Genomic DNA, 24,183 nt, shown 5'->3' on the forward strand with positions numbered 1-24,183 from the left:
TTTTAGTTTCCAAAGTAGTTTTTCTTGTTTTAGATTAATTTTATTGGTTTTACTGCTCATCAGTGAAACATGTTCATCAGTACCTCATCAGGGTTGCAATCAATTAATTTTTAAAATATTTTTTCAGTTCACAAAGTCATCTCAGTTATTTTATTTTAATTTTAGGTCTAACTGTAACATCAATAGATAGACTGTGGTCATAACGGATAAGTGACAATACCCACATATGATAGCTGGCACTAAAGGGTCTAAAGTGTGCCTTACACCATTACATCGCCAGCTACCCGAAACACTGATCCAAGGCAGGATAGATCCATGCTTTCATGTTGAATACACCAAAGTCTGATGCTACCATCCATATTTTGCTGCAGAAATCAAGACTCATCAGATGAGCCAACATTTTTTTTCAGTCCTCTATCATCCAAATTTTGTGAGCCCATGTCATCTGTAGTCTCAGTTTCCTGTTTGTAGCTTACAGGAGTGGCATCAGTGGTCTTCTGCTGATGTCGCCCCTCCTATGCAGAAGATGCTTTTCTGCATACCCTGATTTAAAAGAGTGTTTATTTGAGTTACTGTTGCTTTCATGTAACTTGAAGCAGTCTGACCTCTGATGCAATCAAAACATTTTCACTCAGAGAACTGCTGATCGTTATTTTCAAACTTTTGGACCATTTTCTCCACACCTAAGAGATGGTTGTGTGGTTTTCCCAGCAGATAATCTGTTTCTGAAATACTCTTACCAGCGCTTTCTGGCACCAACAACCAGGCATTTAATAAGCAGTTGAACAGGCGTACTCAGTAAAGTGCCTGGCAACTGTGTTTGTTTCACTTTTTAAAATTATATTTCATTATTATTATGTGTAGTCTGTGTTGCTTTGAGACTGTGCACCTCAGTTTAAAGCATGCCTTGTCTCCAGCATCGGCTCCATAGACTCAATGTTTTCTCTCCTCATTAGCTGTTTTTTTCTAATTATAATACAGTATTCCCGATTGAGTTTCACACAAACTGTTGGACTGCATAAGAAGTCTAATGTGGTTTATGCAAGGAACTAATTTTCATGTATTTCTAAAAACAAAACGGGATGTGGTTGCTATAATAACTGTGTAAGTGGTGCTTTGGTGATATCAAAGATGAAACCTCCTGTGGCAGCACATTTCTCACAGCTGATAGGATCGCAGATCTCAGTCTGAAATTTCCAGCGGATATTGATATTGACACTCAGGTCAGCTGATTAAATCGATGATATATATATATTTATATATTTATATTTGGTGGTTTTTGTTTTTGTGTCTTTAAAGAAGTTTGCTTTATTCAAAGTTTCTTGTTGGGAATCAGATATAACACAGAGGATCTACGCCCTAATAAATACAAACTGGACAGGGGTCAGAGGTCAAAGGTTACGGGACTGAAGTGCAATGACCCCAGCACAGCAGGGACATTCAGTCCTTAGAAATGTAACCCATTCTGCAGTGTGGCCTTTCTGCTACTCGCCCAGCCCCCCACTGTGTCGGTGCATGGACAGCGAGAAGGAAAATCCAATTCAGGAAACATTTCTACTTCTGCAGCAGCACACGGATTAGAAATGTGACATATGGATAAAGAGGAATGAGGGAATTTCAAAAACAACACAATAGCAGTTACAAGATTAATGTATTTGGGCAGGAGATGATTTAATTTAAATGAATACGATGTAAAACAGTTTAGAAAGAGGCTAACTCGAGACTTTACTCCAGCGCTGATGCTGTGATCGTTCAGTAGGTACCACAATGCATTGACACCCCCCACCCCCCTTCCCTCCAGAAAAAAAGAGATTAAAAAAAAAAAAAAAAAAAAAAAGACATTTGACAAGAATGTCTCATGGTTTTAAATTTATGTGTCAACATATTTCACACATACACACCAGTTTTAACTGTGATAGTCTAACAGTCACCACGGATGGTTTCCAGTGCTTTTATTTACAGAAAAGTGACTAGACTTCATGTTACTGTACACTTTGATATTTTTCCCTTTTTATAAATACCCATAGGGTAATAGGTCCTCAGTAGCTTTGAGTGCATTATATAGAACACACAACCCTAGGTTAATGCGTCTTTACTAGCGATACAAAACAGAGAACAAAGTACCAATTGTAACATCGAAAATAAAGGATACACCATGTTACAAAGTTACAGAAAATACATACTATATATATATATTTATATATATGTGTGTGTTTGTGTGTGTGTGTGTGTGTGTATAGATATATAGTCACAGAAAAACAGCAAAAAGGCTTGCGACAGAATACACTTTTTTTTCTTTCTAAGTCACATTGTTCATCATTTTTTTTAAAAAAGTATCCAAGATGAAGAAACCTTAACACACCCATCAAGGTCTTTCTTGAGTTTGTATCGGTCACCTGTGATGTTAAGTATCCCAGGAGAACGTTAAGGCAGTGCAGTCCATCATCATCATCGAGCTGCAGTGCAAGCATCTGCTGCAGAGGGCTCACGACAGGATACTGCTGAGCAACAAGAGGAGACTGAGATTGTACAGCTTAGAGCACGCAGAGCCGTCAGTCGCTGGACATCACTGACGGAGGGGCGGGCGGGTTGGTGGGACCGTGTGTGCGCCCGACCTCGTGGATGAGGGAAACTCTGGCAGAGGTGTACATTCCTTAAATCGAAGGCACAGCTTGGCAGCAGCATTGCACTCTCATAATGATTTTGCTGCAATCTTATTTTGTTTTTCTTCTGTCGACTGCTGAAGAAACTTTAATAAACCTCCCCACAAGTTGCAGCCAATCATTGGATGTGATTGATGTAATGCGTGTTTTAAAATTGTCAGAACATCCACGCCGTGATTCGTTTTACCTTACGCTGGCGCATTTTACTCTCCGTTCCCTTTTTTTTTTTTCATGCGCTTGATTGGAAAGTGTTCACAGCTCTCAGATTTAAGGCTATTTGGCCCAGCCGGTGGTGGCCTCCCCATTGATGTAGGCAAAGCCGGGGAAATGTTGCGAGTGTTCGTACTCTGAGTTCCTGCGTGGGCCCAGAGGTGAGTACATATCCCCAGAGGTGGCATAGCGGGACGAATGCATAGGCGGGCTGGTGTAACAGCTGTTACCTGGTGACACATCTGGCCACCGGGGGGCAACAGGCGTGGGGTGCAACCGAGGAGTGCTGCCCATCAGGCACGGCTCCATTCGGGACATCTGGCTGTTGAGCTGGTACTGTGGAGAGGAAAAGGAGGGGGATAAGTTAAGTAGAAGATGGAGCAGTACTTCTATGGTGCTGTTCGGCTTTGACTGCTATTCAAAGTGCTTTTTTCTAGTTAGTCACTCTTCGCTGGAACCATCAGGGGCAACTCAGGGTTTGGTATCTTGTCCAAGGCCCGAAGAAGACCACCAATCTTCTAACTGGTAAACTATATCAGTCAACCCCAAGTGATGGCGAGCATTAGAGGAGCTGTTGCGTGGATTTTATCTTTTTCCATCCTTTATGTTAGGATACCTGATCTAACACTCTTCCTGACAGCAAGTCATTTAAATGCTGCCCTCTTTGCGCTGCCAGAGTGATACGAACCTTAAAATTCCCTTTTCCACAGGTCTCGTGGTCCTGAAAGGTGACCACGACCCGGCCGATATCTCATTTGATGCTGTATTAAGCATAAAATATTGGGTTTGAACTGACCCTGCTGCTGGTAATTTCCTGTCATGGGAAATTGCTTCACAAGTTGTGGCACAGTGGTCAAAATAGAAAATTAAGCCACTTAAGAAAATGAGGGTTTCACCCAAAAAAGTGCTTTTTCTCTCTCCCTCCTTGTGTGTGCGTGCATGTGTGTGATCTGTTGCCTGTGGTGACTGACCTCAAACAGACCAAATCTGCCTGTTGACAAAAATATTTTGGACAGATGGGGATCCGGCAAAGTTTTCAGACCGTTTCAGCTCCATGTCCAACCTCTCGCAGTGACAAAGTGCAGGCATTGTGCCCTATTTAAGCTCAGACGGGGCTAAAAAAAAAAAAAAAAATGTGGAAGTAGACCCTTTCCCCTTTTTTTAACTAAATATAAACACGACAGTCGAAGCCATTATGAGGGATCACGGCATGGAAAAAGACAGTCAGTGCAGAACAGGCGGCTCAGCTGCCTCTTGTTCACAAGCAGAAAAGAGACCATTGAATAACAATATTTTAATAAACGCCCCCTTGCCCTGCTCCGTGGCCACTGGCTCAGACAGATGAAGAGACTATTGAGAGCTGGAAAGAGAAGTAACAGAGCAAGGCCCCCTCTTGGCCCCGGCCGAGCCACCTTTCACTGTCTGCTTCCGCTGTGTGGAGAGGGTGATTCAGGGACTTTTAGAAACACTGCGAGCGCTGAGGCCCAGCTGATCTCCTCCCTCTATAAAGGCAGCAGAGGCTGGAGGACCCTTGACAGGAAATTGCCACCAAAAGAGTAAAACTCACTCGGTAACATCAGCGGCTCAATCTCATTCTAATAACCTTTCTTTTCTTTTTCTTTTTTTTTTTTTTTTTTTTTAAATAGCATCATATTTAAATCTATTTATTCCCCTAAAAGGACAACTCAGTCAGTTCATCCTCACATTTAGTTTATCAGATGCTACATATTTTTTAACACGTAGTATCAGCCTCATATAATGCATAAAGTTTAAGTAGCAGTTAGGCATCACACAAGGTATTAAACCCCAGTATTTTCATACTGATACTTATGACTTACTTAGCTACTTACTTGAGTTACTTTATACGGTTTAAATCATAGTTTTACCTCCACGCTGTGAAAGTCTAAAAGTGTCCTATCACTGCATAGATGCAATCCAGGATTTCAGATCATCCAAACAGTCAGAGGGTTTTTTTTAATCTTTGGAATCTAACAAATGTCTTCCCAAGTGTTTCATTTATTTTCTTTCATTATTAAAACCTAATACTTTTATTATTTAGCATTAACAGGTCCTTAGATTAATATAAAACCTGAATTCATCTGATCTGCTACCACACCCCATTCCTGAGCATCAGAGCCTGACCTGTGCAGATGTACGGTGGTAGGCGGAGTAGTGCAGCGGGGCTGGGATCGTCGGCTCGTGGGCCAAACTCGGGTACTGGCTCTGGATGGAGTGAGGATGCTGGTTGGCGTAACTGCCATAGTTGTAGCTACCAGTGTACCTAAAATGGAGTTAAACAGTCGAAATTTAGTAAATATAATGAATCCAAAAAATAAATTGAGAATGTATTTTAATACTGCAATGATCAATAGTTTTGTAATCACCCATGCTCCTCCCTGTAGACTGGCATCCTGTGGGCAGAAGATGGAGGGGGTACGGGAGCGCTGCTCCTCATACAGGACAGCTGCTGCCCGGCCTCTGGAGCGGCTCCGCCTGCTGTTGTCACTGTGTATGTAAGGGACCAGGTATATGACTGAACAGCGCCTGGTAGACACATATATAGACACAGAGACAGACGCTTTGGCGCAGAGGAACTACGTTAAACTCTGCTTATTCTGGGCTTTTTGTACGCGAGTCCTGTCTCACCTGTCATGGCAGGTACTCCGGTGTACTCCGGGGACACGGCTGCTGTGGGGGAGCTGGCCGAGGAGACGCCCACAGAGTGGACTGACCGAGCGGGAGAGTAGGATCCCGGAGACGGCGAGGCAGGGGCGGTTTCTGTCAGCGTAAATTCCTCCTCTCTCTCTGCTGAAGGTGTCGGGAGGAAACAGGCGGTTAGACAGTTTAATGCAAAGAGGGATGCTATGTTAAAGAGCCAGAACAAATCTTCAGTTAGACAACAAAGTCTTTTTGTGTGGCAGAAAACAGGCTCATTCTAAAAGATTCATCAATACAAGGTCACTGCAAACAAGTGTATACATTTTATTCTATAATATATAAGATTAAAAAAACATTTAAAATTGAGAGAAATGAACAGGAACACCTTACAACAGTGAATTCCTGGACAGGTAAGAATAAACTACCTCTGCTGGTGTTTCGGAGGCTTTTCTGGACAGTCACCACAACATTTAGGGTGCAAATCTCCCTGGGTACGCGCAAACGTATGTCTAAGGTTTCCAGGCAAAGCTATGTCAAAATTTCAAGTTCAACTTCTAGAGTCAAACTTGAGAATAAGTCAAAATTTTTGAGATAACAGATGGAAATTTTTACTTATGGATGATAACAATTTCTTTTTTTCCAGTTGTGAAAACAAGCTTCCTTATATTACTTGATAATAATGTTGAGTGTTGACTAACAAGTGTTAAATTAATTTATTCTCATTTGTTTAAAAAAAAGTATAATACATAATAAATGACCCAAAAGTGGCTCTCACATAAAACAAATCAATTATGCTGGAAGTTAAGAATAATAAATAAATAAAACAGTTCTTTTTTCATTTAACAGATATTCAACAGATTTTTTAAATTCAAGTTAATTGTATTTATGTAGAACATTTAAAAGAACCAGAGTGTTTTCCAGGCAAAAAAATGACACTAATGACCAAAATATGAGAAATAAATCAAATAGTGTAAAATTAAACACCTGTAACTTAAACCTGATATTAGAAACAACAATAAAAAAAATCATGAAAACGTTGGTTGGAGAGGATTTATGTGGGATGGCAGACTACTGCAGAGCCTGGGGACAAGAACAGCAAAGGCCCGACCTGGAGGGCTTTAAAACCAAATGAAAACCATTTAAAATCAACTCTGTGTTTCGGAGGTAGAAACTGAGCTAAAACAGGAGCGACGTGCTGTCTTTTATGTGCACCAACTGTGTTTTGAAGCATCTGCAATCGAGGAAAAGTGAAATTGGACGATCCTTTACAGAGGAAGTTGCAGAGGTGCATCACTGAGAGGTGATGTAGGTGTGGCATAAACTAAAAACACCACTGATCTGATTGTTAAAAGTCAGAGATCTGTATATAAAAACGTGCCTTTGTTTGGGTATTTGTAGGGATTGGAATCGGAGGAAAGTAAGCCAACTTCAGCTTTTCTATCATTTAGCTGAAGGAAGATTTTTGCCATCAAGGGTTATGGATCATCCAATCAGTCAAAGTTAAGTTCAGGGTTTTGGAAATGTCCACTGATGTAGTCACCTTACCAAACAGCTGTGCTGCTGGTTACCACCTGCACCTACAGCTGGAGCGCTCACCTGTGCTGCCCTCGCCTTTCATGGCCCTCATGAGGTCGTTGGCTCTCTCCTGGCAGTGCAGGGACTCCAGCAGGTAAAGCACATAGTCGTCAAACATGAGATGGATCAGGTGGAAGGAGCCTGCAGACGTATACAAGAAAGCACAATCAGACAGTAGAAGCATTTATCTGGAGTTAGAGTGGCACAGTTCCAGTGAGTCGCTGAAACCAAACAAACATCTGTCCAGCATGTAACTGATTACAACCATTGAGATGATGACATCACATCCTGCAGGCATGACAGGAGGGCCGCTGTTATTAAAAAGGAGCGCGCGCGCTTGTTTCCGTGTACCGAGTCAGTGCCAGAAATATGTCAGCTGACCCCGGGGGTCGCACGAAAGATGAGCATGTGAGGGAGTGTCACAATTGTGTCATTGTGCCGGCCGCTTCTGCCGCCGCCGTGTGCATAATCAACACTTGTGGCCATTGAGGGGAGCCGGGTGTAACACTGACCGGTCATAAAATGGGAAAAGACAGGCAAACGCATCGGGGAGAGGGGAGGGGCGACCTTTGTTAATTAGCTGTTTGTGCACAGAGACCTGCTTTATCAAAACACTGCAACCAGCTGTGTCTTTGATATTCACAGACAGGGACAGAGGAGGGGAGAGAAAAGCCATTTTCTTTTCTTTAATTTTTACTGCTTGTCGCTTACCACAAACAGTAAGCTGTTAAAGCAGCAGCCATTTCACTCGTGCCTACTCTCTCCTCGTCTCAAAGTCGAAGCTAAGCAAGCAGAGGAATCATTAAATGAGCATTTAGCCCCAATTAAGAGACATTTCATCTCTTTATATCAGTTTGATTTGGCTCATATTAGCTTTTAAATGTGAAAATCATGAGCAAGTGAGGGAAACTCTAAACTTATACTTAAAAAACCCTCAAATTTCACTAAAGATATTATTAGCGGAGCTATTTTCAGCAGTTTACATGGCATGGATGACACAGTAAATAAAACGACTGTCAACGCTGTGTGTTTTCTGTTGCGTGAAAAGCAGGAGGAGCTCACCGAAGCTGGGCGCGCTGTGCAGGGTCATATCCCGGATGACTCTGGTACCAAAACACGACCACATAAGCAGGAACTGCTGGGCCACCTTCTTCAGGCTCCCGGGCCTCTTCCCCGCCACCTAGAGAGAACATTTCCATGAGAAAAGAGGGGGGAAGGGTGGGGACGCCGGGGTAGAATTAACCTCCGGGTCCGTATTGGGGCTTAACCCTCAGGAACGAAAAACATGTCAACAAGTCAACTATTTAATTTGCCCCCGGGGACACGCCTTCCCATTGAACTATTGTCTGAGCAGTCCAAGACGTTGCCGGGGAGACGGAAATTTTACAAGGCAATATCTGGCACATAATGGACGCAAATGGGAAGCTTGAAGACATCATTAACTGGGAGGATCGCAACCTAAGTGACTCGGTTTAAGAGAGAGTTGCAGGGAAGAGAGGGAAGAGGGCTTTCAGCCACAGGTGTCTCAGTGAGGGGAGGATTATAAAAAAATATGCACTTTTCACCTGTGCAGCTTACACTGAAGTGTCTAAACAACCACACAAAAACAGGGGATAATGCCTGTTAGCTGTCTGACCTTGACGACGCAGCGATCCACCATCGAGTCCAGCCACTCGATGTAAGCCTCGATCGGCGACTGCTCCTCCAGCAGACGATCAAACTCCTGATACACTGTGAGAGAAGGGAGCGTTACATAGAACACAAACAGCACCTTCACCTTCACACAGCAGCTTCTACGTATGTGTGACCTCTGACCCCTTCCGGGCCAATGCAGAGGCGCGAGGGTGCAGGGAATTGGAAATGCTCCGCAGGGTGTTTGAGAGCAGATTGAACTTGTTTAACCTTTTGCTCTCCGTCATTAACGCTCTGACTCTGCCGGCCGTGGGAATGACCGTCCCTCGGCGAGTCGTTCACGTCATAGTAAAGTGCCCGTCCGGGTGAGTCAGGGCGACTTACAGTGGATAATAAGCTGCCTGTGCTCCTCCTGCGAGTCCTCCATGGTGTAAAGTGTCTGCTTGGTGATGCTGTTCAAGTCCACGTTCCTCCAGTCCTCTAGCATTTGAAAGGTGATGTCGGCGCTGTTTATCACAGTCCGCGATGCCTTGGGACAGATAAGTCAACAATATGACAAATCTAAGCATACCCACATCCCTTATCAGCTTTGTTCTTTCATATGGATTTTATTAAAAACATTCAGACCACGATAGGCACCTGACATAGATGGTTTAGTGATGTTTGCCGCTTTAGGATCTGCGAAAATCTCCTCGATACTGAAATACAAAAGGAGAAGAAAATACAATAAATCCCTGAGAAGTTACCCTATAAAATCCACACGTGCTTAAGAAGCAAACAATCACTTTGGCATATTTTATGCTTACGTTCAAATTTGATATTCCTCAGGTTTTCTGGAAGGTCATGAAGTGCTATTTTAAGCCACTCATCGAGCTGTTTGGCAAATTTTCGAATGACCTGAGTTAAACTGTGCAGATGAGGAGAAAATGAAGCACATTTAGTACCTGAGACAAAACACGTGATTTTATTTAATAAGGGTCACAACTAAAGAACTAATTAACTGTTAGAGCCATAAAAACGAAACATAAAGAGCGGACCATGAGTTCAAAACCATTTCGGAGCTCAGGATTGAGCACTGATCCTCAGTAAGACTGTTCAATTTGTTTTTTCACAAAAGACTCAAATTTAATTTTTTCAGCACGTCTTTCTTGTTTTGTCTTCCAGATGAGACTTTACTTGAAACTTTGAAGCTTTAGAAAACGAGCCACCCCGCCTTTACACATCACGGTAAATAAATTAATTGTGTTTCCAAACAGCTGATAACTTTAAAACTGAAGATGTGCCTGCAAATCATCGGAGATGGAATGACGTGACCCTACAAGACACACACTGTAAAAGTGTAGCTGCATAAGCTGTGCACAAGATATTAAAACCACAAAAAGAGAGGTTAAATCAGGATATTACTGTGAACTCTGAGCTGCAGTAGAGGGACACTCTCACCTATCAGGCAGTGCTTGCAGGACGGTGGGCATCAGCACCCCTGAGATGGCCTTGTAGAGGATGGAGTCACAGACACCGACGATGTTCACCACCGTGGGGGAGCCGAGGACAGGAAGCATGTGGGGCGGCATGCCCTGCCAGAAGTGCAGCAGGAAGCTCTGGACCTGTGGCCGTTGCACACGACGTGATATTACAAACATACAAGCGGCAAACACCGAATGTGCTCAAACAGACTTTAAAGTGGTCATTTTAAACAGAAAAGGACTCGCCTCATCAAAGTTGGCCCGAATAACGGTGTCCAGTATCCTCTGACAGTGTGTTCTGTACATCATGATGAAGGTTGACACCTGTGGGCAACAGCAGGGTATTAATCTAATTGCATAACAAACTTAATAGCTTTTTTTTCTCTTTGGGAAAAAAAAATGCTGCAAAAACAAGAAGATAAATCTTGAACAAAGCATGGGAGCCAATAAATAGATGTTACAGGCCTAGGCTTGAGCGGAGTAATATAAAACGAGCTTTAGAGATCAGCAAAACACAAACCATTTAAAATCATGGCCCCCCTTTAAAAGCCGGACAGCTAGTGCCTGTCCTTTTGTCCAAAGCTAGATCTTATTATCTCCTCCAAAAGATTAAGAGTTAGAGAGGAGCCAGCATATAAATCCTCAAGGTCCTTCTCTAAACGCAAACCCACTGAAGCTCCCGGGGCAGATAAAAGAGCCAGAGGGGGCGCAGAGCTGGTGAGATGGCAAGCAACGGCGAAGGGAGGAGGGGGCTGAGGGGGGCGCTGGAAGGATGGACTTTTAAAACTCCTGTTTACCCTTTCTTCTGGCAGGCTGGCAGGCAAATTTAGGTCTTTGACATTTGGAAACTCTGGCAGGAGTGTCCCCAGTTTGGAGCGCGGTGAATACGCCACTGTCTGCTTCGTGGCCTCTTTCTTCCCCGTCTCGTTCACCCACGCCGCTCCCTTTTTGGAGTACATCACATCATAATACTGGGAGGTCTCCTTCACCGCTATTCCATAGTAGTGATACCTGAGGAGCAGAGACGACGGACAGATCAATGGCAAGGACGTTTGAGGATCACTTGGCTGATATATAATAAAATAAAATATTGTTTGAAAATTCTAATGTCTTTTTTTAAATAAATGTTATTTACAAAATAATAATAATAATAATAATACTCAAAGTGTGATTTAATTTTTTTTATTGATTAATTTTAATTTTGCTTTTTGAATACATGTCTTTTGTTTTTTTATTTTTTAGGTGAATATTTCCAAAAGTACGTTATCAGAAAAGCAATAAGTTCTTTCATATTGCTTTTCAAAGACAATTTACAAATAAATATATCCACTAATTTAAAAAAGCATGTGAACAAATCATTACAGGTTGTTGTGCAGGAAGAACATGACAAAAAAATATTTTTTAAAAAGGAAAACTACAGGAACATAAGATAAATGGTAAATGGTAAATGGCCTGTATTTATATAGTGCTTTACTAGTCCCTAAGGACCCCAAAGCGCTTTACATATCCAGTCATCCACCCATTCACACACTGGTGATGGCAGCTACATTGTAGCCGCAGCCACCCTGGGGCGCACTGATGTCAGCAAAGCACAAAATGCAGTCTAAACATGTGGTTTTTAACCCTTGTGTGGTGTTCGTATTTTTGTTACTCAGCCAGTGTTCATGGGTCTGGTGGACCCGCTAGAGTTTTGGCTTTCCAAATTAACACTATCAAACAATTTTATGTTAAATTACTCAACAGATGTTTACTTCATCCCAATTACAAGACATATGAACAGCAAACATGGTTAATTTTTTCCCTTTACCTTTGTTAGATCACATTTATGAATTAATGTGCTTCTCGTTTTTCTTTTATATAAAATGTTATAAATAAATCAGTTATAATCAAGTGGAGTGAGTGGAAAGACACAACACATTTACACGTGAAAAAATAATTAATTGTTTAATTTTTCTTTTGAAAAAAACTGAACACGGGTCTCACAGACCCGAACACCATACAAGGGTTAAATGTTTTTAAGCTGAGGAACTGACTCAGCTTCTCTAACATAAAAACCCTGAAACATCTTACTTTGACTGCCCTCTTGTTCCCAGTCGTCTGGTAGTCAGTGCTGGAAACTGCTGCCTTATGATCTGTTTATTGTGAGAGAAATACTGTTAGCAAGTATAGATTCAAAATATTTATGTGTTTTTGTCTGCGTTGGATAAAACCAAAAGAAAAAGAAAAGATGGTGTAAAGAGGCGACATAAGGAAGCACCTTATGTCGCAGGTGTGTGCATTTTACTTGTTATTATTGTACAATATGGCTTTACAGCACGCAGAAGTCAACAGAATACGCTGCACTTCATTTTTAGCTCTTGGTGAGAGAGTGTTTAATAAAGTTGGTCTTGCAGTCATATCCACAGGGAGCGCCGTGCAGAAGAAAAGCTTCCAGAGTCTATGTATTTATGACATCCATGGGTATTACTCCCCCTCCCTTACCCCCATATCTACAGCCTCCCTGCATCTTTCCACCCACCCATCCTGACTCCTTCTCTCCCTCTTTACCTTTTCCACTCCCTCCTTTCCACCTTTCCTCTCTCTTTCTCTTTCTCTCTTTTTTTTGTCCAAAGAGATTGGCTCCTCGGTCCAGCTCCTGGTGCAGAAACTTTAGCAAACAGTGTAGCTCTCCATTGTGTGGGATGAAAAAAGAGGCCAAGCTGTGAAGTTTCTGTCAGGCCCCGCTTGATAAATGAGCAGACAGGGAGGCAGTCCGGGCCCTCTCTCGTTTTTTTGTCCTGAATCAATGAAGCCTTCCTAAAGGACACCCCACACTGCTCCAGCCACTGATCTAACATTCCGCAACATCTCACCCTTCCAAATTTCCTTTAATTACACATTAATCCAGGCCCCTTCTCTTTTTCAATATCTTCCGACAGGAGCTGTGGAGGGGCGGGGGTAGGCCCGGGTTGGGGGTTGGGGCTGGAGTCCAGGGTACAGGGGATGGCTGGGGGTAGGAAGGCTGAGGAACTTCTTGGGGTTGTGGGAACAGACCAAAGCACATCTCCTTTGGCTCTAGATTATGTGTTCAGCGAGAGCTTTGCTTCACACTGAGTTTTGATCTGATATAACTTCAACACAGCCGCACAAAAACCGACCCAGGCGTGCAACGGCCCCAGCGTAACGCTCGCGGCTGACTGAGCAGAAGACCGCTTCGATTTGTGGTGCATCTGCAACATCAGCTATAAGTTTTAACTTCGTACCTGAATATTAAAAACACTAAAAACTAAAAGAAAGTAGTAATAATTGTGAAAAGGCATTTCACAAATTAAACACTCCTCCCAAGCTACAATAGATGTGACTGTTGACTCTCCACACTGTCTGATCTTCATCACTACTCAAGTTTGCATTTCACCTTTCCAAAGCTGGCTGCGTTCACAGGCTGCGTGTCGTGCTTTTCGCTGAAGTCTAGGTAATGCATATAGAGGGCACTTCGGGGGATGCACACACCTTCGGCTATCTCGTAGTTTTCTTCTAGCCTGTGAATAACAAAGGGGGAAATGTCAGGTGGACATTTGGAAGCTCGTGTATGGTTTTATGACGAACAGGGCGTTTAAAAATTACCGTGATCTGATATTAAACTGCACGATGTTAGAGTTTATGTTATTAAGAGGACAGATTAAAGCAGATATGCCATTAGGGTACCGCCTCAAATTCAGTTCAAAGATGAGAAGAAAGAAGTAGGACACAATATAAATTAAAGAGCTACATCATGGTAATCATTATCTTACTTCCAGTGTAACAACACTGTAGCAGTGTTTATTATAAAGCAAACTGTCTGTTGCATCCCAGCAGAGCTAACTGTTTCACGGAACAGCCATGCATTGGGTTGTCATGCAAGACATGACAACGCATCAACAAAGACAACAGCTACTCCCTCGGGAGTTGCAACATCCATTTTTCCTGCAACCTCGTCTCACTAACAGCTGCAGTGGACAAATTCACATTAAAGCAGAACAGCTGTTTATCAGTGTTCCCAATACTGGACGTCATATTTCATCAATCTTTGATCGTCGACAATGAGCACGTCATAATTTCTAAATGATTCACATTGAAATATTTGCCCTTATTTACACAAGCAGCATTTGTGCTCTTAACTGTTTGCCAACACAGGAGACATGAACACTTCTGACGTAATTAGCATTTCAGAGATGGTTTCAAGTATTCTGCCCCCAGTGGCTCAACAAAGCAATGACTTCAATACTTCAGCGTTGCTTTTCCGAACTCAAATATCTGAATGAGTCACTCATTTTTAAGAAATGCACATCACAACTCATGTGCATTTTTACATTTCATCCCTCATATTATTTGTGTAAATCTAACAACTTAAGAAAAGGTAATACGATAAATACAAAACGACCTAAAACTAAGCCTTGAGGTACACCAGCATCACAATTAGTAGTTTTTATTGTTTTCTGTTTGTAGTTCACCTTTTTTTAGTTCACTTTTATATTGCAGTGGAATTTTTCACAGCCCCTGTATTATTCTCTTTAATCTAGAAAAGATTTTTAAATTAACCAATAAGATTAGCACTTAATTGCTAATCTTCTATGTGTTTACAGAGGACGCAGGAATTAAGCAAAAAGAGCGGTATGAATGTGGTATGAATGTCGGTAACAATGTCAGCCTGATTTTTTTTTCACGTTTGTAAAAACTGTCCCTAAGAAATCCTGTTTTTGGTGCAGCCGTCAAACAAATCGCTTAAATGTGATGTCTGTAACTCATTAACAACAATCAGAAGAAGAAAGCACTATTTCCACTTTGTATAAAAAAAAACACCATTAAGACGCAACAGACTGATTAAGTACAAGTAAATTTGACCTTTCAAACGGTTGAACTACACGTTAAATCCTGAAACTGCTGCAATTACTTTTATTATTATTTACAGAACAAAAGTTTCATTATTAGCCTGAAACATTAATGTTTCCCATGGTTTTCCAAGCTTCTGAGACCTCATTTATTACTCCAAATAATTACCTCTTAAATGCACTTTAATGCTGGGTAATATGCCATACCGTACTGTATGTGTCTGGGTACTGCATGTAGACCTCTGCATTGGCTGATTGTCTGTTTCAGTGAAGCTGAGTAAGAACTAAGATAAATGTTCATTTACTTAGAAACTGTTTTTTGAATTGGATCCATTTTTACTGCTTTTCGGTAAAACAGCTACATTTAAGTCTTCTGACAATCAAACTGTGATCAGTCACGTGACCCAATATATTATTTTAGGTTAAAAAATTGTTCTTTAATTACAAATATACAAGCATAACTAATGCTGGACAGATTATTTACTCTTGATTCAACACCCTACCTACTTAGCTGCATAAGAACTATTTGCTGATAATTTCCTAATAGAGCATACAGTATATATTATAACATTTTTAGACTGATTTTCTTCTGTTTAAATCAACAATTTACTTATGACACAAAATAAAAAGAGACTCACTTTGAAAAGTAAAAAAAAAAAGTTCATTATTATTACAGGATATTTGATGTATAAAATTATTCTCTTTTAATTCTCTAATTTTAAACAGACTTGTCACAATTGGAGTTGGTATTCCATGTATATATACATGATATGAATGAATTGTGGTGCATGTTGAGGCTGCAGGTGCAATTATTTGTTGCTGCCTAGCAGATATAAAGTAAATTTCCCTAAAATGTGCAGAGAAACTTATCATCTGTGTGTACGGGTGACATTTAAGACAATTTAAATTAACTAAATCAATCAAATTTACTGAAAATAATAACAGAATCTGCAGGATGAAGACAACACAGGATTAAAACAATGAAAAAAAGTGCTCTGATGTGCACATTATTTAATTTTTAAAAAGAATAAAACAGACTCTTTTGTGAGTGGTTGATTTAAAGGACTGGTTACATCAGTTTTACATTAATTTGAGAATATATTTAATATTTTAAATAGGCTGTTGTGTTTTGACATGTTGCAGCTTTTCTCTTTAAATGATAAAAGAAAATTTTTTTTAATAACTTACCATTCCAGCGTAGCCGGTGTCGAATGTGGTTTCGAGGCTCTGTTATTTTCTTTTTCTTCATCTGGAATAAACAGCACACGTAGGGCTTAATTAAGTAATTACAGCAAAATGACAGAAGTGTGGCACAAACATACACTTATCATTTCTTCTCTGGCTAAATGACATTTTCTGAGGTTTAAAAGCTACGTGCAGACAGAGGATTCAGTGCAAGTACAGTTGGTCCTGCTTACGTTCATCATTGGACATGTTCCCCAGAGACGTGTGGCTGGAGTATCGCTTACTCTCACTCTCATTAAGGCATCTTTCAATCCAGCTCTCTATAAAAAAAGACCAAAGATCAGCTCTTAGAAATGACTTTAAAAAATTAAAAAATGACAAATAAGTTTTAAAAAAATGTTTAGTTTACATTTTCATTCAGTTTTGTTCTTTGTTTTTTAAATTAACTTTTAATTTAACTAAAGAAAACCCACATATTTAAAAATCCCTTTTTGTGAAGTGACTAATGTCATCCTGCAGTGGAACAGAGCCAAAGCTGTATTTGCATAAACACTGCAAATCACTGGCTATACAGGACACTTTAAATGTCGCTAATGTGACAGGGTGAGCTGACAACAATCGATTGTATGGGCAGCAGCGCAGCCCTGGCTCTATTTGACATGTTTTCACCAGGACGGCAGGAATCCAGCATTGTTCTCAGGAGACTACGAGCATACACACTTGCTTAAAAGAGCCTGTGCACATTACTGAAGCAGTCTGGGGGAATAGAAGCCATTGTCCTGTTTTAATTTCTACTTAGAAATAGCTCAACTGGTGTGCTTTCTGTGAGCGAGCAGCAGCAAAACACCAAGGCTTTCATATAGAAACAGCCGAGTAGAGTGGAAAAAAATCGAATTCTTTAACTATTTTTATGAGAGGCATTCACAAAATTCTTTTACTTTAATTCGGTGTAAAAATTGCTTGGATTTTAAGCTACAGCTTTTTCTCTACCAGGAAGTTTAGAGCTAAACTGCATGTCGTAAACAGAGAATCTGAATTATAAGCATAAAAACGAAGATGTGATCAGGAAAAAGTCACCGACATATTTATGCAAAACTAAACCAAACTTTTAGGCTCTGCAACAAATGGAAATCCTTCCACATTAAAGTTATTGAACCTTTTTTCATTTGCAAGTGACAACATTCACAGCACCAGCTGCTGGTGCTGTCTGAGCACGGCATCGAGGAAGATAATAAAAACTTTTAAAAGTTAAGATTCGATGAAGAGTGGATACTTCAATCTTCAGCACGTCCTGTCTAGAGAAAAAAAAAAAAAAAAAAAAAAAAAAAAAAAAAAAAAAAAAAAAAAAGGAGTGACTGCTCTTAAAATCCTGTCTAGAAAAAAAAACAACTAAAAACTCCAGAGGAGAAAGATTTTTTGGTACGTAAATATTTATAGCTTACTCTTTAACAGTGTTATAACACTGTAGCACTGACAGATGGTAAATAGCATCACACAGAAATTACATCATTTCCAGGTCCTCATCGTGTCTCATCAGTTCCCGTCTGCACTGGCTTCTTTCTCTAGCTTAAAAAAAACCCTGGAAATGAAAAAGAGAATCTTCTGAAGTGGAGCTAATTCTCCACAGAGGCTCGGATCTCAAGCTTCATTTGCCACAAGAACAGATAAGTTGGGGATCTAAATAATTGGATTAAATTTGATCAACAAGTGAAAATGGATGTTCACTCATTTATGAGCACACATTTGGGACTAAACTGCATCATCCTGAAAACTATGCTAAATGACAATTAAGGACTCACATAAAAAAAACAAACCAAATTGCCTGAAAGTGTGTATAATTAGATTTGTCATTAACGTTGCAGAGAGGACTCAGTTTTACCATAAGAAACTCAGTTTCTTACCATAAGAAAATTAATTTGGTGATAAATTCTTAGTAAAAACCTGTTTCAAAGCTGAAAAAATGTCTTGCTTTAGCAGTTTTGTACCTAGTAAATAACCTTTTTAAAAAGCAGGTGCACTGTGATGTACACTTGTGTTTTTAAATGCTGCTCTCATAATTACAAGTTCTCTAGTTTGACTTTAAAAAATAACAGCAAGAAACCAATTGTGGAGACTGAAGGTCCATTTCCTGCTTTTCTCTAATCAAGTGTCTCCTGCATCTTCCCGTAAGCGAGTGTGACCGAAAACACTCCCTCGTAAGTAATTTCAGAAATTTAAAAAGCTAATGAGCATCCGGACAGTTCACCCGAATGCCTGCAGAGAAAGTTCCAGACTTGCATAAGCGCAGCAGAAAACTCATACAATGTGAATAGAAGCTGGGTTTCCTCAACATATCCAAGGGAGGCAGAGTTTAACAGGACTGACCTGTGGAATCCATGTCAGGCTCCTCCAGCAGCCCGCAATGCATCCTCTTCCCATCAACGACACTGACTCCTCCAAGAAAATGGCTTAGCGCACGTTTCTCCCTCCTCAGTGGCTCTCCCCTCGTCTAGCTCTGTGTTTCCGTGACCGCTGCCCGTCACAGGAGATGTTGAGGATCTGAGGTTCGCCCAAGAGAGGGGTGGTGTTGGCGGAGGAGAGGAGGGGAGGTGGGAATGAGGGTGGAAAGGAAGGGGGTGAGGGTGTGGGGCGGGGGGGTAGAGACTCCAGAAATCCAGCGGGGGGAAAGCCAGACCCGTCAAAATGTTTGCTGATGTTTCATGGGAAAGGGGCTGATTTTATAGGAGCCCTGATGGGGACATGTCATTGATAGGCTTGGAAGGCTGATGAATGGCCCCAAGTCAGATGGGGATGTGGCAAGGCTCACTGGAAGTCTTTTGTGGGGCTGTTTTGAATAAGAAAAGCTCCCTCCCAACGAAAAAAAAAAGAGAAAAAAAAAAAAAAAAAAGAGGCTTAGATCTACGCAGTCCTAACACTGTGGCCTCCCCGTCTTCCATTATGGCATTTAATACGTTTTTATACACCCCCGAGCTCCGAATAAACATACATCTCTACACAACCACCACTCTTGCCTTTCCTTCTGGTTTTAACTCCCACTTCACATCCCTCACACACTTGTTGCCTGCATTTGTGCTGCTCCTCACTCCTCATTCAAACCACCCAAAACACTATTGTGGTAACTTTTCCAGAGCTGCGGCGCAACACACATCCATACATGATGAAACTGCACCAGTGTGAATGTTTTGGTGGAGTTCTCACCTCTTTTTTTTTTTTGCAACCTTATTTTTGGTATGCCTCTGAGAAGAGGGAACGGTCACAAAGGGGGGGAAGTAAAAGTGCAAAACCCGAGGCTGGGAGGGCTCTGATGGAGTGCCTGAGAGCTGGAGAAGGGAAAGCTGTGATTAGAATATGAATGGAACCGCAGGAGAGGGGGAGAGGAGAGGGGAAAGAAGAGGGGAGAGGAGAAAGGCGGATTATGGCTGAATTACTCACCACACCATGGAGCGCAAAGAAGGACTTTCACTCGCAGTGCGCAGGCGTGGACACCACTGCTGACACTCAGCGACGCACAGGACAGGGTGACGGACACAGGGCCACGCTTAGTTAGGACAGGGGTGAGCATCAAATCGGGCTCAAACAGGAAGGAAAGAGCTGCTGGATTGGGTGAAAGGTCAGGGAAATCTAATTTTTGACTCAACTCTCAAAGCTCTAGATGCTGGCCCACAAAGTCAGGACTTCAGAGGAGGACCTAATTAATTTCAGCCTAATTTCAATGGCTCTCACTCATTTTTTCCCAGCCTAGTGACTGTTATCTGCTTATTAGTGCCTTGTAAAATAGGACAGGTGCAGCCACTAAAAAAGAGCCCTTTTCCACCAATCCCATTCTCACACACTCTGCCCGCACAAACGGATGTGCTCTGCTTTGTTTAGTGAAAAGGCCCCAATAGAGTTGTGTGTGCACGTGGGAGTAGGGGGTATGTGGTTACGCCACATACGACAAGTTGGTGGCATTAGGGCTTCACTTTAAAGAGGAAATCATATGACTTAAAGCTGCTCTCTCCCTGGTAACGTCAACAAAGCTGCTGCATCGAGCATCCAGCTGTCCACTCGTATTGAATTCAAACAGGAGACATCCTGCTCTCTCTACCGAGAGACTTCAGTCACTCGTGTTTTTGATTGTGATCAAACAAAATTAATCTTCCAAAAATCAGTTAAAAATGTAAAAAAATTAACTGTACACTGCTGATTATATATAATAATAAAAAGATACTTATTGTTCCATGAGATGAATTCTAGAACATTTGAATGCTTTCTGTGCGTGTATCAGCTGCATAAAGATGCACTGATATCAGAGCACAAACTATTTGCTCTTTCTACGAAAAGGCTTTAAATCATCAGGATTTCTGCATTGATAACTATAAAACTGTGCTCTGATTCTCATTTATACGTTTAACTAACACAAGCATCAGCTGATGCTTTGTGAGTAATCACTATTCACACCTGTAAATTCTAAAAGGTTAATACATGTCTTAAAATTGTACTTTAACTCCTTCCCAAATAAAAAAAAAAGACTTGACAACACACCTCAGTATAAATGCACAAAGTGTTAAATGCACACTATTTTGTTTTCATTACTTCTTGGGTTAAATTCATAACGAAAACATTATTTACAGTGATGCAGTGCATTCACTTTTATTTCAGGCATCTCTCTGTTTTATTACAGATTCTTTATGATTTGACAGGATGGTGGTCACCACTTGCAGAAAACAGCCCTTTCTTTATCTTTAAAGCAACACTAGGTAAGGGTGTTTGTGTATAGTATAACATGTTACTGACGTTGTATTTTTTGTTGTTGCATTTTTAATGTGTTTTGAGTTTGCATGGCCGCCACCTGGGCAGGTAATTCTCAGACTCAGTACGATTCCCACAGAGCAACTTTATAATAACATTATTATTATTATTACTTTGAATTTTCTAAGGAGTTTTTAATTGTGTTTTTCATTTTAATCCAGTTTAGTTTGATTTCGTTTCCTGAGCGGGTTTGCTCATTTCAGTTCAGATTTTATTGTTTACAACTAAAAATAAGCAGTTATTAAAAATTATTTTCAGGGTAGTTTTTGTCCTAAGTATCGTATTTATGACATATACCAGAGGTAAGATTTACGGAAAAAAAGTCTCACAGTGTTGTAGACATCTGAAGCCTCAATAAATACATCCATCAAAGCCTCATCAGACAAGCTGTGAGAATAATTCTCACAAAACTAACATATACAAAATTGTCATCTAAATTTGTTGTTTTGGGGGTTTTTTTTTTTCAGTTAATCTCCTAATTTCACAACATTGTTTCATTAAAGTTTTGAAAAACAAATAACTAAGTTTTTTATTTTAGGTAACTAAAATGTTTTCACATCTAGTTTTAGTTGATTCCTAGTTAATTAATTTTAAAGTTAAGGCAGGTTAAAGCATAACACAACAGAATTTGTTAATTCAGGTAATAAAAAACAATGACATCCCATGGCCCCCTTACACACACACATCATGTGTTCACGGTGCAGGTGTAAAGTTGCAGTCACAGTAATTCAGCATTAGAGAAGTAATGCTTTTTTACGTGTTGGGTCAAATACTTTTCAAACGGCTCAGCAAATATCAGAAAACACAGAAACTGTTTCTGAACTAAACTGGTGTCAAGAAATGTAGAGAAAGACTCGAGAAAGAAGTTAGCACAAAGGGGACGACTGCTGATATTTTATACACTAGAAAACTAAATCTCAAATGTACTGTCCTATTATTTCGTATATTTATCTGATAGTGGATCTATACATGATGTGCTTTTGAATGATATCTTTGAGAAAGACCTTGAAAAACAAATGCGTGTGCTAATTTCATGTTATTCAAAGGTTGCATGAAAACGCTGGGGCAGGTTACACTGGTTAATTTGCAGTAAGTGACAAAGTTTACAGCCATACAGGACACTGTTCGTGGGTAACAAAGATCAGTTTATATTTAAGGTGACGATACTGATTAGATTCACTCACTTAATTCTACCATTTAGCTTTATAGCGTCCTTGGGTTGGATATCTGGCATGTAGCTGCACGCACCTGCTTTTATCTTTTTGAATTTAAGTGATTAAATCAGCAGTGAAGAGTGAATCTACTGAAAAGAAGTTATTATGGGACCTCTTTGACTCTAGGGTATGTTTTCTTCACACTGCACTGCTACAGCCGATCTCAAAGTTTCCAGCTTCAAAATCCTACTTAACATTTATTAGACAGGAGAAAAGCAGACAGAAAAAAAAAGTGGGGAAATATGACCCAGGTCAGGATGTTCAAAAGATCTTGCGGTCAAAACATGTTTCAGGACAAACAATTTAAAGTTGGTGACATCCTGGAGATTTTGCCCTCAAAGGGCAACCTTTTGATATTTGTAATGAAAGAAGTCAAAGTTAAAGAAAAAACATCAACTTATTTATTATGTACACAAACAGAGAAAAAAGAAACATTAAAAAAAAAGAAACAGGAAAAAAGTTTTCAGATTTTAAACAACAACAAAAATAGTCCTGTTTCAGCTTCTTTCTGCTTGTTTGTCGCTCGATCAAACATTCACAAATCAACTTATAACTCTTGCTCTAAACCTGTGACTCACACGTCCCGTCTCTGTCCTGCTCACTCGTTGTAGCGCGACAGCTTGAGTCGAGGGATGATATTCATGGACTGCAGCTCCTGGAAGAGGAGTTTGCAGGCGTAGGGGATACGCAGGGAGGAGACGTGGCAGGACGACTTACAGTAATGACACCTGAAACACGGAAACAGAACAGACGTTTATGGACCACCCGGATTACACAGCTACCAAGCTTTTTTAGTCACTGTGTAAACTTAAATATTTCCCCTTCTTTCAGTTCGTATCAATGTGCACCAGATCTTGTGATGCCCCCTAACATGTTTCACCAGCAGAAACAGCTTACCACCCAGAGTATCCCAACAGCCCGCACTGCCCACACACGTCCACCTCGAAAGCGTCGCTGGAAATCATGAGGCGCTCCAGGAGCAACATGCTCGCTCCGTAGCCGATCAGACAGTCACGTTCCATCTCACCCAAACGCAGACCTCCATCTCTGGAGCGACCCTCCGTGGGCTGCCTGTTATCAGGACAGTTGGATACGGAGAATTTAATTCAACACTTATAGGCACTAATCGAATCTCAACGTCACCACAGATGAGAAACTACCTGGTGAGAACGGCTCTGGGGCCTCGGGCTCTGGCGTGCATCTTGTCAAGAACCATGTGCTTCAGTTTCTGGTAATACACAGGTCCAAAGTAGATATAAGCCTCCAGAGGTTCTCTGAGGGAAAAGCAGGGGTCAGGAATTGTGTGCACATCAGGCTAACACATACATTACATAAGCATATAAAATCTATCATTTTTTGTAATAAAATAGTGGATAAGCAGAGCATGAGATGATTCCAACAAAAATCTGCCTTCTTTTTGGACTGCTGGTCCATAAATTTGAATAAAGAAATACTAACAATGAAAGATTTGTACACGTGATCCTTGCCTTCAGACGGCAGATTTTACACAGAAATTAAATGTACTGTTTATATACAGCTGGTGCCGGATGGACAGGCACTAACGAGGCCACTATGCCAATATGCAATTTCTGCATAATGAAAACATTCAAGCTACTGTTTAACTCATTCACTGCCATTGACGTCTATAGACGTCAATTACGTTTTCCAAAGGGAGGGGCTAGAATACAACCTCGGGCAGCTTGTCAGTGAATATCAGACTGCTTGAAATGTATTTTTCACAAAAAGCTCGTTTTCTCCCTTTTTTTGGTCAAAACAGGCATTTTTGGTGGAACCCACCTCTCTTCTACAGCTGATTACTAAAGAATGGAAAATGGTAGAAACAAGCTTTTTTTTTTGGATGAAAGAAGAGAGTCTGTTCTTCATTTTGGTAGGTTCAGCATTTATATGATCATAACACACAGTTTTCTGTGGCTCTTCAAAAATG

General features: G+C 40.7%; 2 protein-coding genes across 5 annotated transcripts in view; both read right to left on the reverse strand.

Moving 5' to 3' along the window:
* Positions 1–1,652: 1,652 nt before the first annotated feature.
* On the reverse strand, positions 1,653–18,822 carry rfx4 (regulatory factor X, 4). Of its 4 annotated transcripts, none has more exons than XM_080861288.1 (18): positions 18,598–18,822; positions 16,467–16,553; positions 16,237–16,297; positions 13,596–13,719; positions 12,272–12,333; positions 10,999–11,212; positions 10,448–10,525; positions 10,179–10,342; positions 9,545–9,645; positions 9,378–9,436; positions 9,123–9,267; positions 8,743–8,837; positions 8,169–8,286; positions 7,128–7,247; positions 5,520–5,678; positions 5,258–5,417; positions 5,016–5,154; positions 1,653–3,209 (listed from the first exon to the last, which is right to left on the reverse strand). In XM_080861288.1, exons 1-18 carry the CDS (start codon positions 18,638–18,640, stop codon positions 2,937–2,939), a joined length of 2,202 nt encoding a protein of 733 aa, XP_080717414.1. In that variant the 5' UTR covers positions 18,641–18,822; the 3' UTR covers positions 1,653–2,936. The 4 variants fall into 4 exon arrangements, with proteins under 4 accessions (XP_080717414.1, XP_080717415.1, XP_080717413.1 ...); XM_080861289.1 differs by having other exon boundaries at positions 5,258–5,378; positions 5,520–5,681; XM_080861287.1 differs by having other exon boundaries at positions 5,520–5,681.
* Positions 18,823–22,616: 3,794 nt separating this feature from the next.
* Positions 22,617–24,183, reverse strand: part of polr3b (polymerase (RNA) III (DNA directed) polypeptide B) — a 28,711-nt gene continuing 27,144 nt past the window's right edge. Inside the window, exons 26-28 of the mRNA XM_080861278.1 lie at positions 23,399–23,512; positions 23,136–23,309; positions 22,617–22,966 (exon numbers count right to left, since the gene is read on the reverse strand). Of these exons, the coding sequence (XP_080717404.1) occupies positions 22,837–22,966; positions 23,136–23,309; positions 23,399–23,512 (418 nt within the window). The 3' untranslated portion in view covers positions 22,617–22,836. The remainder of the gene's footprint in view (positions 22,967–23,135; positions 23,310–23,398; positions 23,513–24,183) is intronic.

This window comes from Rhamphochromis sp. 'chilingali', assembly GCF_963969265.1.
Source record: "Rhamphochromis sp. 'chilingali' genome assembly, chromosome: 2".
NCBI lineage: Eukaryota > Metazoa > Chordata > Actinopteri > Cichliformes > Cichlidae > Rhamphochromis > Rhamphochromis sp. 'chilingali'.